The sequence below is a fragment of the Oryx dammah genome, unplaced genomic scaffold (assembly GCF_014754425.2).
Source record: "Oryx dammah isolate SB20612 unplaced genomic scaffold, SCBI_Odam_1.1 HiC_scaffold_29, whole genome shotgun sequence".
NCBI lineage: Eukaryota > Metazoa > Chordata > Mammalia > Artiodactyla > Bovidae > Oryx > Oryx dammah.
This window is the reverse complement of record NW_024070213.1, coordinates 86718802-86734637: the sequence shown is the minus strand read 5'-3', so window position 1 is coordinate 86734637 and position 15836 is coordinate 86718802. Positions and strand designations below refer to the sequence as shown.

General features: G+C 48.8%; 1 protein-coding gene across 4 annotated transcripts in view; it reads right to left on the bottom strand.

Moving 5' to 3' along the window:
• Positions 1 to 7263: 7263 nt before the first annotated feature.
• Positions 7264 to 15836, bottom strand: part of LOC120858188 (tubulin alpha-1C chain-like) — a 56294-nt gene continuing 47721 nt past the window's right edge. Inside the window, exons 1-4 of one of the 4 annotated variants that reach the window (XM_040234096.1) lie at positions 15671 to 15753; positions 10726 to 10948; positions 10435 to 10583; positions 7264 to 8345 (exon numbers count right to left, since the gene is read on the bottom strand). In XM_040234096.1, coding sequence (XP_040090030.1) covers positions 7371 to 8345; positions 10435 to 10583; positions 10726 to 10846 — 1245 coding nt within the window. In that variant the 5' untranslated portion in view covers positions 10847 to 10948; positions 15671 to 15753 and the 3' untranslated portion in view covers positions 7264 to 7370. Of the gene's footprint in view, positions 8346 to 10434; positions 10584 to 10725; positions 10949 to 14555; positions 14836 to 14953; positions 15111 to 15670; positions 15754 to 15836 lie in introns of those variants that run through there. The other 3 variants (XM_040234093.1, XM_040234097.1, XM_040234095.1) reach the window with 3 other exon arrangements.

Below are 15836 nucleotides of genomic sequence, written 5' to 3'. Positions count from 1 at the left end.
CAGTGCTTGCACTGCAAAGGGGAGTGTACCATTTCGTTTTCTTAATACCTATTTGTTTGGCTGCGCCGGGTCTTGGCTGCGGCACGCGGGATCTTTCCAGCTATGGCATGCACACTCTTGGTTGCAGCACGTGGCATCTAGTTCCCTGCCCAGGGATCAAACCCAGGCCCCCGCACTGGGAGCACAGACTCTTAGCCACTGGCCCACCAGGGAAGTCCCAAGGGGATTACACAATTTTTTTTTTAAGTCTTAATATTTTTATTATTATCTTACTAAAAGTTTCCATGAACTATTGCAGAAGGCTTTTATATGAGAACATTGATACTTTTGACAGGAAGCAATGAAGACCCAACTCAAAATGCCCCCAAACAATAAAAGGTTTAGCATCTCACATAATGAAAAATGCACTGTGGAGAGGTTTCAGGACTCGTCAGTTGAGGCTCTCAGCATCCCATCAAGGACCCAGGGTCTTTACATCTTTCTGTTCTGTTAGGCTTGGAATGTTCGCTTTTGTCCTCATGTTGAACGAGGAAACAGACAGAACAGGCTCCCTCTTGAAAGCAGGACTCCATCTCAGGCCGGACAGTGGACTTTGAGCTCTATGCCCAGTATCTATGGAAACGACATACCAACTGGAAAACCAGGCCCCTTGGATGGAAGAGCCCCAGGGCTCGTACCTAGACTCTCTGTTGCCTAAAAGAATACCCTAATTATCTGTGTAACCGAATAGAATCATAAATTCTATTATGCTTATTGGGGTATGACCACAGGCCTATTGATAATTGTCCACTGTTAACTACCAAGGCTTAAGACATATGAATCACGGGTTAACTTTTATTGTATCTTTCTTTTCCTTTGTTCAGACTAGTTTCAGGGAATTTGGGGAGGTGGATTTGGGCACGTACACTTAGTGTATATAAGGTTTTCAGAAAAACTGGTCAGGGTTCTTGGCTAAGAGGAGACTCTGCCTTGGGCCCTCGGGGGTAATAAACTGCACTCCACTATCTGCATTGTCCCTCTGAGTGAGCTTGTTTACCGGAACGTGTGGCTACAACAGTGTCAGTTCCCTCGTGCTCACAAGATAACTGCAGCAACTTCAAGTGTTATGTGCTCACAAAATAATGTTAAAGTTTCAAAAAAAGAAAATTGTTTCCCAGTGTTCCTTTTTTTAAGAGCAAGGAAATTCTTCCAAGAACATCTTCTCACCAACCCCCATCCAGCCAACTTTATCTAACCTCTCATCTGCATGCTCGCATCATCTGCTGCTTCCTTAACCAGACCCTGGCGAGGGAACTCAGTGACCTCGATCAGCCTAGACTAGGAGTCACCCTGGTGCTGGAGAGGCCCAGAGGTTATGTTGGCAGATAAAAACTACCAGCCAGGAATGGCTTGGCGGTAGACACGCCATGGTGGCTGCCACATGTGCCTGCCTCTTCTGACATGTGGTCTGTTCTGCCTCAAATTAGGATTGTGCCTTTGTGATCTATCTCTTAAAAACTGAGGGGGACAATAAAGCTAAGTATATTCCCTGTAGAACCTAGAATAATGACTTGAACCAAATAGGCTCTTTAAAAATAATGAGTGGGCGTGGTGGTGGTGGTGGGAGGAATTGGGAAATTGAGATTGACATATACACACTATTGATGCTATGTATAAAATAGATGGCTTTCCAAGTGGTGCTGTGGTAAAGAACCCGCCTGCCAATGCAGGAGACGGAAGAGACGTGGGTTCGATCCCTGGGTGGGGAAGATCCCTTGGAGAAGGGCATGGCAACCCACTCCAGTGTTCTGGCCTGGAGAATCCCACGGACAGAGGAGCTTGGTGAGTGGGCTACGGCCCATAGTGTTGCAGAGAGTTGGGCGTGACTGAAGTGACTTAGTATGCATGCATAAAATAGATAGCTGACCAGAACCTATTGTGGAGCACAGGAAATTCTACTGAATGCACTGCGGTGACTTCAGCGGGAAGGAAGTCCAAAAGGGAGGGGATATACGTACATGTATGGCTGATTCACTTTGCTGTGCAGCAGAAACTAACACAGCACTGTAAAGTGACTATACTCCAGTGAAAATTAGTTAAAAAATGAATGAGAAGAAAATGGATGCGTGTATATGTATGGCGGAGTTTCCTCCCTGTTCACCTGAAACTACCACGACATCATTAATGGGCTATACCCAAATACAAAATACAAAATTTAAAGTTTGAAAACAATGAATTAAACTTAAAAACTGCAATAATTTTTATAATGGTACAATTGGACATGATTACCTTTGTCAAAGGCATTTCAGTATCAGCTTACTGTTGAGCTAGACATCTCCCGTGAGCCAAATGAGATATTTGATAAGAACAGAGTGGAGCTGGCCCGGGTGGGAGGAGGGGAAAGGTGACAGCAAAGAGATTGTGTATTTATGCTCACCTTCCCAATGAGTTAAACTAATTTGTGAACGTAGATAAAATTCTCATGTAATTAGGAATGCTTGATATTCTGTTCTCATTTTAATAAGAGAGAGAGAAAGAAGTCATCTGGTGGTGAGGCAAGTGTTCAAAAGCATTTTCCGTATTATGACTACCAAAGACGCATCTCTAGTTCTGTAAGACTCCTCACTGCTGAACAGTTCTCTCCTGCTGCAGTCAGAGGGAGCGTTAGAGGAGGAAATAACCGTTTTCCAGAACCTGCTCAGGGCTGACAAACTCAGAGGAATGAATGGGGCAGTGACAGGCTAATGAGATGTCAGCCAAGGGGACTTTCTCCACAGGGCTGAAAATGGGAACCTTCCCCACATTGACGCACTGGGTGTATTTTCCCTTCATCTTCTTCTGCCCTGGGCCTCCCAGACCAGAACTCTGGCAGTGGGCTCCAGGAGCCATATGCCTGGGTCATCTCTGCCAACTTCACTGTGTGGCCTTGGCTGGCAGGAGCTGACCACCCTGCCCTGGTGCTCAGGGGGGCAGTGCTCCAGGTGAGAGCTGTCCTGTCTGTGTGGTGGCTGGCGTCCTGTCAGCACAAGTCCAGCCAGGCGACAGCAGCTACCCTCCAAGGACAGACTCTGTGTCTGTACGATCTGAGAGCTGATTCACTGAGTTCAGAAGAAGACTTGAAAAAAGGCCCCCTCACTCAGGAAGCTATAGCCTGGATAGTGGGAGGCAGCTGACTTTGCTCCTCTGGGTCGATGTGCTCCTCTGGGTCACCCGGTCCCAGGAATGAGGCTCCTGACAACAGCAAGCTGAGATCTCTGTTCTCCAACCATGGCTCCACCCAGCGCTCCACAGGAGGGCTAGGCTCCTCCCAGGGAACTGGAAAGACTGCCTGGCACAGTGACGACCTCCCCGGGGCTGCTGGGCAGAGTGCAGTACTGCTTTGGAGTCAGAGTTCTTTTGGCTCCTTGCTCTGTAGCCTTAATTTACATGCTTAATCTCTCCAAGGTTAGATTTCCTTAGCTGTGGAAATGGGTGTGAGCACGTCCCCTCCTCACAGGTGTGAAGATCATGAAGGCGTTCCCCCAACCCTGACAGAGCTTCCCCCTCCTCCCACAACCCCAGGCGGGGCCTCCACGCACCTAGAGGCCTGAAGACACACTCTCTCTGAGCTTAACCCCACCTGGCCACCTCTGGCCTGAAAGGGGCCTGTTTGACAGATTTCCACTAGTGCAGAGACACCTGCCAGCTGCTTCCCAAACAGGACAACCGGCACACTGGCCAGCATCGCTGGTCCTCCCAGTTACTCTCTCCTCACCCGAACTCGAATCACAGCTCTGCCAGGGTGTCCACGGGCCGCCCCCCAGGGTGGGCAGCCTCCATGGAGTGGAAGCAGACTGCTCCTCAGTCAGGTCAGGTGAGAGCAGCGTATTAGCTGCGTGGTGGGTTTGATCCCTGGGTTGGAAAGATGCCCTGGAGGAGGGCATGGCAACCCATTCTAGTATTCTTGCCTGGAAAGTCCCATGGACAGAGGAGCCTCTCAGGCTGCAGTCCATGGGGTCGCAGAGAGTCGGACCTGAAGCAACTGAGCGCACACGCAGGGTCTGGCGGTGGTTTAGTCACTAAGTCCGGCTCTTGTGACACCGTGGACTGCAGCTCGCCAGGCTCTTCTATCCATGGGACGTTCCAGGCAAGTGTTGACTAAAAAAAGATGTACAACTTGAGAGTTGTGAGTGAAGTTTTATTTGGGGCAAAATGAGGACTGCAGCTCGGGAGGCAGCATCTCAGATAACTCTGAGAGCCTGCTCCAAACTGGGAGTGGGAGAAAGACAATATATAAGGCTTTGGTGAAGTGGGAGTTCAATAACATGAAGCACTCCTTTGACAAAAGGCTTTCTGTTAGTTTTGAGGATCTGATGTCATCATGAAGGGATTTAATGCTTCTCTAGATATGAGATGCAAGGACTGAGATCATAAAATCTGTTCCTAAAAACGATGAACTACTGAAGACCTGTCCCACCAGATTCCCTGGAGCACAGAGTGCCTCCCTCCACTCTGAACTCCTTCAGAGGTTGTTGAAGGACACAGCTACAGCAGCATAGGGTTCAATCTCTGTAGAAGTGAAGTCGCTCAGTCGTGTCCGACTCTTTGCGACCCCATGAACTGTAGCCTACCAGGTTCCACCATCCATGGGATTTTCCAGGCAAGAATACTGGAGTAGGTTGCCATTTCCTTCTCCAGAGGATCTTCCCAACCCAGGGATAAACTCCAGTCTCCTGGATCGCAGGCAGATTCTTTACTGACTGAGCTATCAGGGACGCCCAGAGTCTGGGGTGCCAGCCAATTTTGGGGCTGCACCCTCTTAGGCTTTCTCCATTTATCCCCATCAAGCCCCGTGGCCTCAGCCCTGGCGGCAGTTCTGAGTGCAGACTTTCCATTTGTGCTCAAGGGCAGATGGGATGATTGTCAGCCACAAAGCAGTGACAGACCTTGGGGTGTATTTGTTCTTGCTGCAGGCTAACTTCTGTTCACTCTCTCGCCAGCACAGGGGTGGGGGGATGATCACTGCAAGGACAGATCCCTCTCCAAACTCCCGCACTTTGCCCTTTCCAATTCCCCAGGCTCTGTTCTACTGGAACCGTTTTTCTCAGCTAAACTCTTCTTTCACCCCCACACCATTGCAGCTGCTTAAAGGTTTCCAGCCCCTTCTTCATCTTGGCAGATTATTCTACTGTAAGACTTATGGAGGTAATTAGAGGGGCTTGCTCCTGGCCAGGGGACTGCTGGGGTGGGGGTGTGCACTGGCCCCGGGGCTTCAGGCTCTGCAGGTGCTGCCAGGCTCTCCTGAAGGCTGAGGGAGGAGGAGGAGAATAGGCAAGCCCTGAACCCCATTCTCAGCTTGGGACATGCAGGCTACGAGAATGGACCTTTCTTTCAGGTGTCGTGGGGTGCTGTGCTCAGCTGAAGGTGATAATCTGTCTCTTCCCTCCCTCACCTGGATGTCCTGTTCCCTCCAGAGCTTCCACTGTAGCAACTGGGAGAAAACCCAGGTTGGGAAGGTCTGAGTGCAGCTTGAGTGGCCAGCCTCTCGGAGGTTCACTGTTGCAGCCCAGGACGCCCATGCTCAGGCTGCAGAAGGGATCTAGCCCATCACTTTGAGTAGCAGTGGCTGGCTGTACTCAAGGATGGGGTGGGTTGGGCATCACCCTTAAGCATCAGAAAATGGTTGCTCCCATGACAACCCTTCTGAGCACAAACCTGAGAGAGCTCAGGCTGGAAGCTGTGCCCCAAGACAGAATGTGCATTTGAGGGAGGGGGTTGCTGTGCCATGTGCTTTGTGGAATCTTGGTTCCCCGATCAGGGATTGGACCCAGGCCCTCAGCACTGAAAGCACCAATTCCACTGGGCCACCAGGGAATTCCCAGACTGTGCATGTTTAAAATGCTCTCCTTAAAGAGCAAGGGGGCAGATGTTAGCAATGAGTAAGAGGTGAAAACACCAGTGGGAAAAGAAAGATGGTAGCTGAGCGCCATTGAGCAAGCTCAGTCCTGGAGCAAAGGTGAACAGACCTGCACTCACCCTCACCTCCTACCACGTGCTTGGCCTTCCCACTCAGGCCAGGACCTAAGCATCAGAACTGGCTCCTCCCTTCCACATGCCCTGGCCCTCTGATGATCGCTGTCCTTTCATTGCTCAGTTCATCCTCAGAGGCCACACCACTGGTCCCTGCGCACCAAGCTCTCCAGCCACCCGCACATTCTTCCCCCACCCTCAGCTTCTCACAGTTGCCTCCTGCCCTGCTCAAGAAACACACAGCTTCCAGCAGGTGCTCAGAAAAGCATCCAAGTTAGGGAGCTCTGGTCTTCAACCTTTCTTACATACATACTCCTACAATTTTCCTTATTATTCCCCTACTTCAAATATTCCCCGTGACATACACTGAGTCAAGGACCAATACCATAACAACCTCAGACTACTGTACTTTGTGTCTCAGCCTGCTCTACTTCTCCAAGCAGTGACTTCGTAAAGCACAGTCCTAGTTTGCCATTGTAGATTTTGGCCAAGGACAAAGAATCAGTCCAATTCCAAGCCCTTCCCATGTGATTCCAACACTTTATGAAATAAAGACTGCAGGAGTTCTGGCAGTCAGCCTGGAGACTCGAGTTATGGCTCCACCATTTATTAGCTATGTTACCTAACCCCTTGCTACTCCACATGTGGTCACAGCAGACCAAGAATACCTGGGAGCTTTGGGAGGGATGAGTTGAGAGGAGCAGTGAAACACACATTACCACATGTAAAACAGCCATGGGATTTTGCTGTCTGATGCAGGCAACTCAAACCCAGTGCTCGGTGACAACCTAGAGGGATAGCACGGGGTGGGTGGCAGGAGGGAGGTTCAAGAGGGAGGGGACATATGTGCACCTACGGCTGACTCATGGTGATGTATGGCAGAAACCAACAATACCGTAAAGCAATTATCCTCCAATTAAAAAGAAAAAGAAAACCTGAGAGCTTTAAAAAACAAAGGCAAAAAGAAAAAAAGAAAAAAAAATGCAGTATGTTTGTTAAAACTCCACTTCAGACCTACAGATTCAGGTCTCCTTTTTAAAATACACAGGAGATTCCCATCCATATTGAAGATTGAAAAGCACTGGCCAGTGAGCCTGTTGCCTCACTTATGATTTTATCACCAGTCATTGTTGCAGGTCTTAGTGAAATAGACAAGCCTCTTAGCACAGTACACAGAAACCACTTGAAATGTTGAGCAAATGATCAGATGGAAATTGCCAGCCTCCTCCATCACAAACTGGCTTTCAGTAAGTAAATATTTACTATGATACAGCGTGACCTTGGAAGTAGAAATATCACCTTTAGTGTCAAGATATAGCGACAGTGGGCAGCTCCACTGAACACAAGTAATACAGTCCCAAGATGAAACCTCAGCAGACATGCTAGTACTCGTCACCCTCATCATCTCCCTCTGCACTGTCGGCTCCAACCTCCTCATAATCCTTCTCAAGGGCAGCCATGTCCTCACGGGCCTCAGAAAACTCTCCTTCCTCCATGCCCTCACCCACATACCAGTGAACAAAGGCACGCTTGGCATACATCAGGTCAAACTTGTGGTCCAGGCGAGCCCAAGCCTCAGCGATGGCTGTGGTGTTGCTTAGCATGCACACAGCTCGCTCTACTTTGGCCAGGTCTCCACCGGGTACCACAGTGGGAGGCTGGTAGTTAATGCCAACCTTGAAGCCAGTGGGGCACCAGTCTACAAACTGGATGCTGCGCTTGGTCTTGATGGTGGCAATGGCAGCATTGACATCTTTGGGAACCACGTCGCCACGGTACAACAGGCAGCAGGCCATGTATTTACCATGGCGAGGGTCACATTTCACCATCTGGTTGGCTGGCTCAAAGCAAGCATTGGTGATCTCTGCTACAGAAAGCTGTTCATGGTAGGCTTTCTCAGCAGAGATGACAGGGGCGTATGTGGCCAGAGGGAAGTGGATGCGGGGATAGGGCACCAGGTTGGTCTGGAACTCTGTCAGATCCACATTCAGGGCGCCATCAAACCTCAGGGAAGCAGTGATGGAGGACACTATCTGGCTCATGAGGCGGTTAAGATTCATGTAGGTTGGGCGCTCAATGTCGAGGTTTCTACGGCAGATGTCATAGATGGCCTCATTGTCTACCATGAAGGCACAATCAGAGTGCTCCAGGGTGGTGTGGGTGGTGAGGATGGAGTTGTAGGGCTCAACGACAGCTGTGGAAACCTGGGGGGCTGGGTAAATGGAGAACTCCAGCTTGGACTTCTTGCCATAGTCGACAGAGAGGCGTTCCATCAGCAGGGAGGTGAACCCGGAACCAGTTCCCCCGCCAAAGCTGTGGAAAACCAAGAAGCCCTGAAGACCCGTGCACTGGTCAGCCTGAAAAAGGAAAAAAGTTTCAATTTTAGCCTTGGTGACAGCTGCAGTGACGTCTTTGAATCCATAATCACACTGATCAAGATCTTAAAAAACAAAAAACAGAAAACTTCTGAGCAATACTTGCTAGGAAAGCAGACAGTTAAAGAGCTTTTAAGTGCTAAGTGATTCAGAGAAACTTTTCACAGTCATCTCTTGGGGCCTGGAGGGAGGGAGGGGATCTGTGAAAAGGCTATTTAAAATGAATTATTTTCATTTCTGCAGGCAGAGGAATCACCAAGTCTGGAATGGATGCAGGGCCCAAGGTTTGGTGACCGGGAGGCTCACCTCTGCTGCCCGTGCCATGACCACACAGCAAAGGCAACCCCTTATCAGTTGGAGAGCTACCACCAGCAGGCCTGAGACCACACTGGCCCCATACAATGGAGGTCTACAGAAGCTCTGGCAGCTGCCTTCTGGGCCGGAATGCAGCATCAGAGTGAAGAGCTAGTGCCCTGGTGCTAGAATGAGGCTGGCTCTGGCTCTGCCAGTTCCCTGCCATGTGCCTGTGACCAAATTCCTTTCTCAGTCTCAGAGTTCTCATTTATTAAATGAGGAGAACAGGAATCTGCTTCAGGTTGCTGGGAATTAAATGAGTACTGGAATAGTGCCTGGCACCGTCAGCACAGGTTAGCAACAAGTCTATTCATTCCGGGAAAGGTGATTTGCTGTCAGCAATCCATGTCCTTGTGTCACGGGGGCTTTCCACCACTTAACTGAGCTCTTCTGGCTAACAAACTGCTACTCTGTGAAAGGCTGATCTTAACCTGACAGAGTATTCTCTGGACAATCTTCACTTTAAGGTGCTCCAAGATTGTGGACATTCTCTACTGAGCCCTTAGTCACTTCTATGGGTCCACCCTCTGAATGAGATCAAAGCAAGGGGCAGACTCTAGTTTACCAGTTTCCACCCACTAAGGCTCTTGTGGACACAGTAATAAACACCAGGGACAAGTACAATTGTTCTGGTGGTTAAAGAACTTCACTCCAGAACCCTCAATGACTTTCACTAGTTCATTTGTCCCTAAGGCAGGTCCCGATTTCCAAGTCAGTGCTTGTAGCTGAAGCTTCACTTGCAAACAGAGGAACCATTAGCCCAATATTGCTGCAAAGTCTACGATAAACATCTGAAAAAGTTTGAAGCCAAGAACGATGTAAAGCCAGTCTTTTGAAAAAGACCTGTTGTTGCAGATCTCAGTGATATATAATTTTCCTGACAAGCTATTGCACCCAGGCCTTCATTCTTGATTTTAGTTAATGACTTACAAGTTGCCTGGATGCCTAAGGAACAGACTCATCTGATTGCCAGACTCTTAATTAAAATGATCTGAACAGAACCCTTATCAACCTTACCGATGTGAATAGTTACCTTAGATTTTTCTGCCTCAAGGCTGGTCTACACTGCCCTGAGCTCTAGTAGAAAAACAAGGGTACCGCTTTTTGGGATTCTATCTTAATCCTTTCAAAGTTCCAGTGACTTATACTTGCTTCTGTAACAAGGGAGCTCCCTTGACTCCACTTTCAGTGTTGCTGGAAGTTCCCAATGGCAGCTAGTTCTAGTCGGTATTCCATCGGCTTCTTTTGCTGTAACTTTCTGTAGCAACATAGGGCAGCTGTCCAATTTTTATGAGTTTGATCAATCAGTTACATTCAGAGCCAGCCACCTACCACTGTGACTAAGATGACCCCAAAAGGGATGCCTCAGCTTGGAGGCAGGAAGCTGCCTGATTAAGATGAACAAGGATGTTTAATGGGCTTAAGTGTCAGTAAAACTGTTAAGGCTTCCTGGTACTCACTTGACTTCAGGTAAACTGCCCTCCCTGAGTGAGCAATTGCCCAAATCTGCCTTAGAAGACATAGGAGGAGGCCAAGCAGCACCTACTTCAGCCTCAAAAAGTTGTCCCATAGCACAGGACCGTTTGGTTTAGAAGTCCAGTTATAGTGGGCAGTATGAAGCTCATTCTAGTGTGCAAAGAATGATTCCCATAGTCTGGTCTCTCAAAACTCTAAGAGAAAACGCTCATCCTAGTTTAAAAAACAGTTCTTTGTTTACCAGTTTCCGAACTCGGTCCAAGACGAGGTCAATGATCTCCTTGCCAATGGTGTAGTGGCCTCGGGCATAGTTGTTGGCGGCATCTTCTTTGCCCGAGATAAGTTGCTCAGGGTGGAAGAGCTGGCGGTAGGTGCCAGTGCGAACCTCATCTGGAAGAGGAAAATGAAGCAGCCACCCATCATTAACAACCCATACCAGTCTGCTCCATCCCAGGGCATCAGTGAAATTCCCAGGACACACCTCCTGCCCCAGATCCCTGGGATCTCACTGGGGTTACTGAGGTCAACTCACCAATGACTGTGGGTTCCAGGTCTACAAACACTGCCCTGGGCACATGCTTGCCAGCACCTGTCTCACTGAAGAAGGTGTTGAAGGAGTCGTCTCCTCCCCCAATAGTCTTATCACTTGGCATCTGGCCATCGGGCTGGATGCCATGTTCCAGGCAGTAGAGCTCCCAGCAGGCATTGCCGATCTGGACACCAGCCTGGCCAACGTGGATGGAGATGCACTCACGCTGTGGGAAGGAAGAAAGGAAGTGTCGGAATGTGGCGCATCGGATGGGACATTCAGGAATGAGTCACACGGAAATGACTATTAACCTTCAAGACAAGTCAGCACCTTTCTGGAGGCCTTGCCTGCCCAGGCACTATTTCACAAACAACAGGCCAATTCAGAGGAAAGGCTCTGGAAAATCACAGATATGTTAAAGAACTACTAGACAAGGCCAGAGACCAGACTTTGGCTTTACAGCCACATTAGTTATTCATGGTCAGGTTTCTACCTTCAGGATGACACAAGCTAGTCTAGCAATAGATTTTCCCCAACTCCTGGGAACTATGCCTGCTGACTCCTTACAGGCATGCAAAATTCCTCCTTCCAGCTCTGATTCATTCCCTGTGTGACTGTAACTACAGCTCATTCCCACCCCTCTTTAATTCTATTCTTTAAACAGCTTCTGCCTCTCCCTTTAAAACCAGCTTAAACCAGCAAACTACAGCTGTATGACTCATGGAGAAAAGAGCAGATAAGCAGCAGTTACCTGGACTTTAAAAACTGGTCACAGGCATCCTTTTATCCCTGTGGAAGTATTTAATCTTAGGGAAAAACATTTTCCTTCACTGTCCACACACCTTGAGGGGAGAGTGGGGGAGGGAGGGCAGATGGAGACAGGGTAACAAAAGCTAGAAGTGTCACCAAGACTTCATTAATAGTTTAAGAAATCAGCTGTTTTCTAGTAAAATGTACATCTCTCTCTGGCATTGTGGAAGAAGAGTCTATAATTTCATAAATTTAATGATTTAGGCAAGTGTTTGTTTTCCTTTACTTGCTGAACAAGGTCATTTATAAGTTACCAAACTCATTCCTGCTTTGTAAAATAAGGCAGTGAACACAGAATCTAAACCCACAGACTTAAGAGGAAAACAAAGAGGATTTCTATTGTATTTCCATCATAAATCACATTAGCTGCTTGAGACAGAGTCTTTCAAGTATCCACATCACATATCTCCTATTACATGTTCTCCAAATAAGTTTCAGGGTTCTGAAAGCTGCTAATAGGCATTTAAAGCCTTTGACTGTGTGGATCACAACAAACTGTGGGAAATTCTTAAGAGACTGAAGTACCAGACCACCTTACCTGTCTCTTGAGAAACCTGTATGCAGGTCAAGAAGCAACAGTTAGAAACAGACATGAAACAATGGACTGGGTCAAAACTGGGACAGGAGTATGTCAAGGCTGTATATTATCTCCCTGCTTATTTAACTTCTATGCAGAGTACATCATGTGAAATGCTAGGCTGGATGAATCACAAGCTGGAATCAAGCCTCCCAGGAGAACTATCAGTGACCTAAGATGATACCACTCTAAAGGCAGAAAGTGAATGGGAACTAAAGAAAAGAACCTCTTGATGAGGGTGAAAAAGCTGGCATCTGGTCCCATCAGTTTATGCCAAATAGATGGGAAAATGTGGAAACAGTGACTGATTTTATTTTCTTGGGTTCCAAAATCACTGCAGACAGTGACTTCGATGAAATAAAAGATGCTTGCTTCTTAGAAGGAAAGCTATGACAAACCTAGACAGCATATTAAAAAGCAGACATCATTTTGCCAACAAAGGTCCATATAGTCAAAGCTGTATTTTTCCAATAGTCATGTATGGATGTGAGAGTTGGAGTGTAAAGAAGGCTGAGCATGGAAGAATCGATGCTTCTGAACTGTGGTCCTGGAGAAGACTCTTGAGACTCCCTTGGACTGCAAGGAGATCAAACCAGTCAATCCTAAAGGAAATTAACGCTGACTATTCTTTGGAAGAAGACAATGGCACCTCACTCCAGTACTCTTGCCTGGAAAATCCCATGGACAGAGGAGCCTGGTGGGCTACAGTCTATGGGGTCGCTAAGATTCGGAGACGACTGAGCGACTTCACTTTGACTTTTCACTTTTGTGCATTGGAGAAGGAAATGGCAACCCACTCCAGTATTCTTGCCTGGAGAATCCCAGGGACGTCGGAGCTTGGTTGGCTGCCATCTCTGGGGTCGTACAGAGCTGGACACGACTGAAGCGACTTAGTAGTAGTAATTCATTGGAAGGACTGATGCTGAAGCTCCAATACTTTGGCCACTTGAGGCAAAGAGCTGACTCAATTGAAAAGACCCTGATGCTGGGAAGGATTGAAGGCAAAAGAAGGGGGTGGCAGAGGGTGAGATGTTCAGATAGCATCACCAACTCAATGGACATGAGTTTGAACAAACTCCAGGAGACAGTGAAGGACCAGAAAGCCTGGCATTCTGCAGTCTGTAGGTCTGCAAAGAGTCGGACATGACTTAGCAACTGAACAATAGGAATCTAAAGAAAATTCAACATCACCTATGATGTCAAAGGGCCTAGTCTCATAACCACAAGACAAAACCTCCAGTTACTCATAACCTTTGACTTATGGTTCCCTCCTTCTCACCATACTCCCCATAAAGCAATTATGCTCTGCTGACCTCATCAGCTCACTATTACCTGCATCTACTTGCCCAGCTCTAAGGCTGTGGGAGAAAGGGGAGTTTGTTCTAATGAACCCATGACTTTTAACCATTGCATCATGTTTACCTTTAATTGGACTCTGGACATTTCACAGCCCTAGAAACCAGGAAAGAACCAGATATTTGCCCATGACAGTCCCAGGTCCAAAGAGATAAAAGTATCTGAGAAGACCCTGCCATCGTAATGAAGCATTTCTAATGAAGTTTTTGAATTAAAAGCTTTTCATATTGTGCAACAGTATGGTTTAGGCTGTGGCCACTGCTTGCCCTCCACTCTCCCCTGGCCACTTGGGAGATGAAGTGAGATACCGGTGATGGTGTCACTCAGTCTAGCCTTAACGGGATAATCAGCACCTGTCCTTTGTGAAATACAAGTCTAACCAGTGTATGTCTTAATAGGTTTGCTGCTACTGCTGATTTCCTGCCCTTTAAACACTCCCATTATTTTCTCAATGACACATTTACCAGTGGCCTTTGGTCTGGCTTAGTAAAAGGCACTCAAGCAAGTGTTACAGTCAGACATCCTTTGATAACTGTGGTAGTCCATAAGAAAGGAAACTATTTATTCCTATATTCCTTTTTAAAAAAAGGTATTTTGATACATTTGATACTCATGGCCTGCTTTAGGTAGACCTCCAACGGATGTTTCCTAAGATACTTGTTTCCAAAACCTGTGGCTGCTAAATAGAAAATACTCAAGTTGTGTGTAATTTCATGTTTCTTTAAAAGCAAGAATACTATGTCATTACTAGATTACTCTGTGACTTTATAAGTAAATCTCTCTTTTGTGGACTTTTTAAAACCTGTAAGAAGAAAGTTTCAGCTACTAAACACCCCACTAAATTAACACTAGAAACACTAGAAACGCAGAGTTAAACACGGGACAGTCATTTCCTTCAAAGGAGGAGCCTGCCTTCATCCTTCAGGTGGACTGGCGCAAATGCAAGAGCTGCCCCCGCCCGCCCCGCGCCATCCCGGCCACAGGGGAAGATGGTGCAATTGGAAACTCCTCCCAGAGTCTGGCCACAGGTGGACTCAGCACCAAATCACAGGGCACAGGAGAGGGGTCGCCAGGAAACGTCTGCACCTACTATGCTGGAGCACACGAGATGCTCCAGGGGTCCTTTGCGGAAGGCTGTGGGAAGGTGAGATCACTTCAGGAAATGGGAGGGATCTGTAGCTTTCACAAGTCCTTGGGAGCCAGTGCGAAGGTTCTCCCACCTTCCTGGGGCAGTAGCGGCCCCGAAGGAATCAATGACTGGCCCCTCTCTAGGATCAAGTGGCTTTTCCACTTCCTCTCAAGGCAGTACCCAGGCCGCGTCTTCGAGCCCGACGAGGAGTCAGCCAGGTGAGCTCGACTCTCCCAACCTCGCCACCTGAAACCAGTTTGCCCGGAGGCGTGGACGTGGCTGCACTCGCGCAGGGGTCCCAACGCCCCTTCGGACTCCGCACTCTGCCCCCACACCACCGCCCCGGGACCCCCACTCACCATGACGGAGACTTGTACGGCTCTGCGGGGCTGGAACAGGGGAGGGGACGGCCGCGAAGATCTCCCACTGACAGACTACTAAGGAGTCCGGGGGAGAAGTAGTGAGAGGCCCGGGCCGGGAGGGATCCTATAAACCCCTACCCGGGCCACGTGTCAGGAGGGCGGGCACCCGACCCCGCCCCGGCCTCCGCGGCCCCGCCTCCCAGCCCTACACCGGGTTTTACCCTCCCGGCGGAGAGAGGAGGGGCGCACGGCGCTCATTGGTGGGTTCAAAAGTTCAAACCAAACTCTACGGAACCAGCCAGAAGAACCAGGAAAGGGAGGAGGCATCCAGGGGCGAAGAGTGGGCCGGTGGGGTGAGGGAGAGGATGCACTCGGCGACTGGAAAGAGAAGCGAGGCGAAGGGTGGGGACGCACTGGGCTACGCGTAAGCGAGGAGGGGCGCCAGGGAAAGCGGGGCGCGGCTCCTCTCGCTGCCCGCCCGGTCGCCGGGCTCCAGATCCCCGACCCTGGACTGGAGGGCGGCCTAGGTGGCCTTCAGCAAGTTCCAGCCGCACAGCCCCCAATCAGGACCTCCCACACGATCCGGCTGCTTCCACCGCGGGTAACCGCGGCGCCCGCAGCTCTCGCAGTTGAGGGACTTCCAAGAGGGAAGCCCTAAGGTTCCCCATTCCAGGTCCTCAGCACCACAAACCAAGTTGAAATCTTGAATCTCACCTTTTTTATTGCTTTTCTTTCGTTGTTTTCCCACCTCCTTTTAAATGAACCTTTTGGTTCCTAACAGCAAAGTCCTTCCATCTGGTGCAAAAGCTGTTTTTCCCCCCGCCTGGAATTAATTATACTAACCCCAGGTTCCCAGGTTGCGCTAGTGGTAAAGAATCTG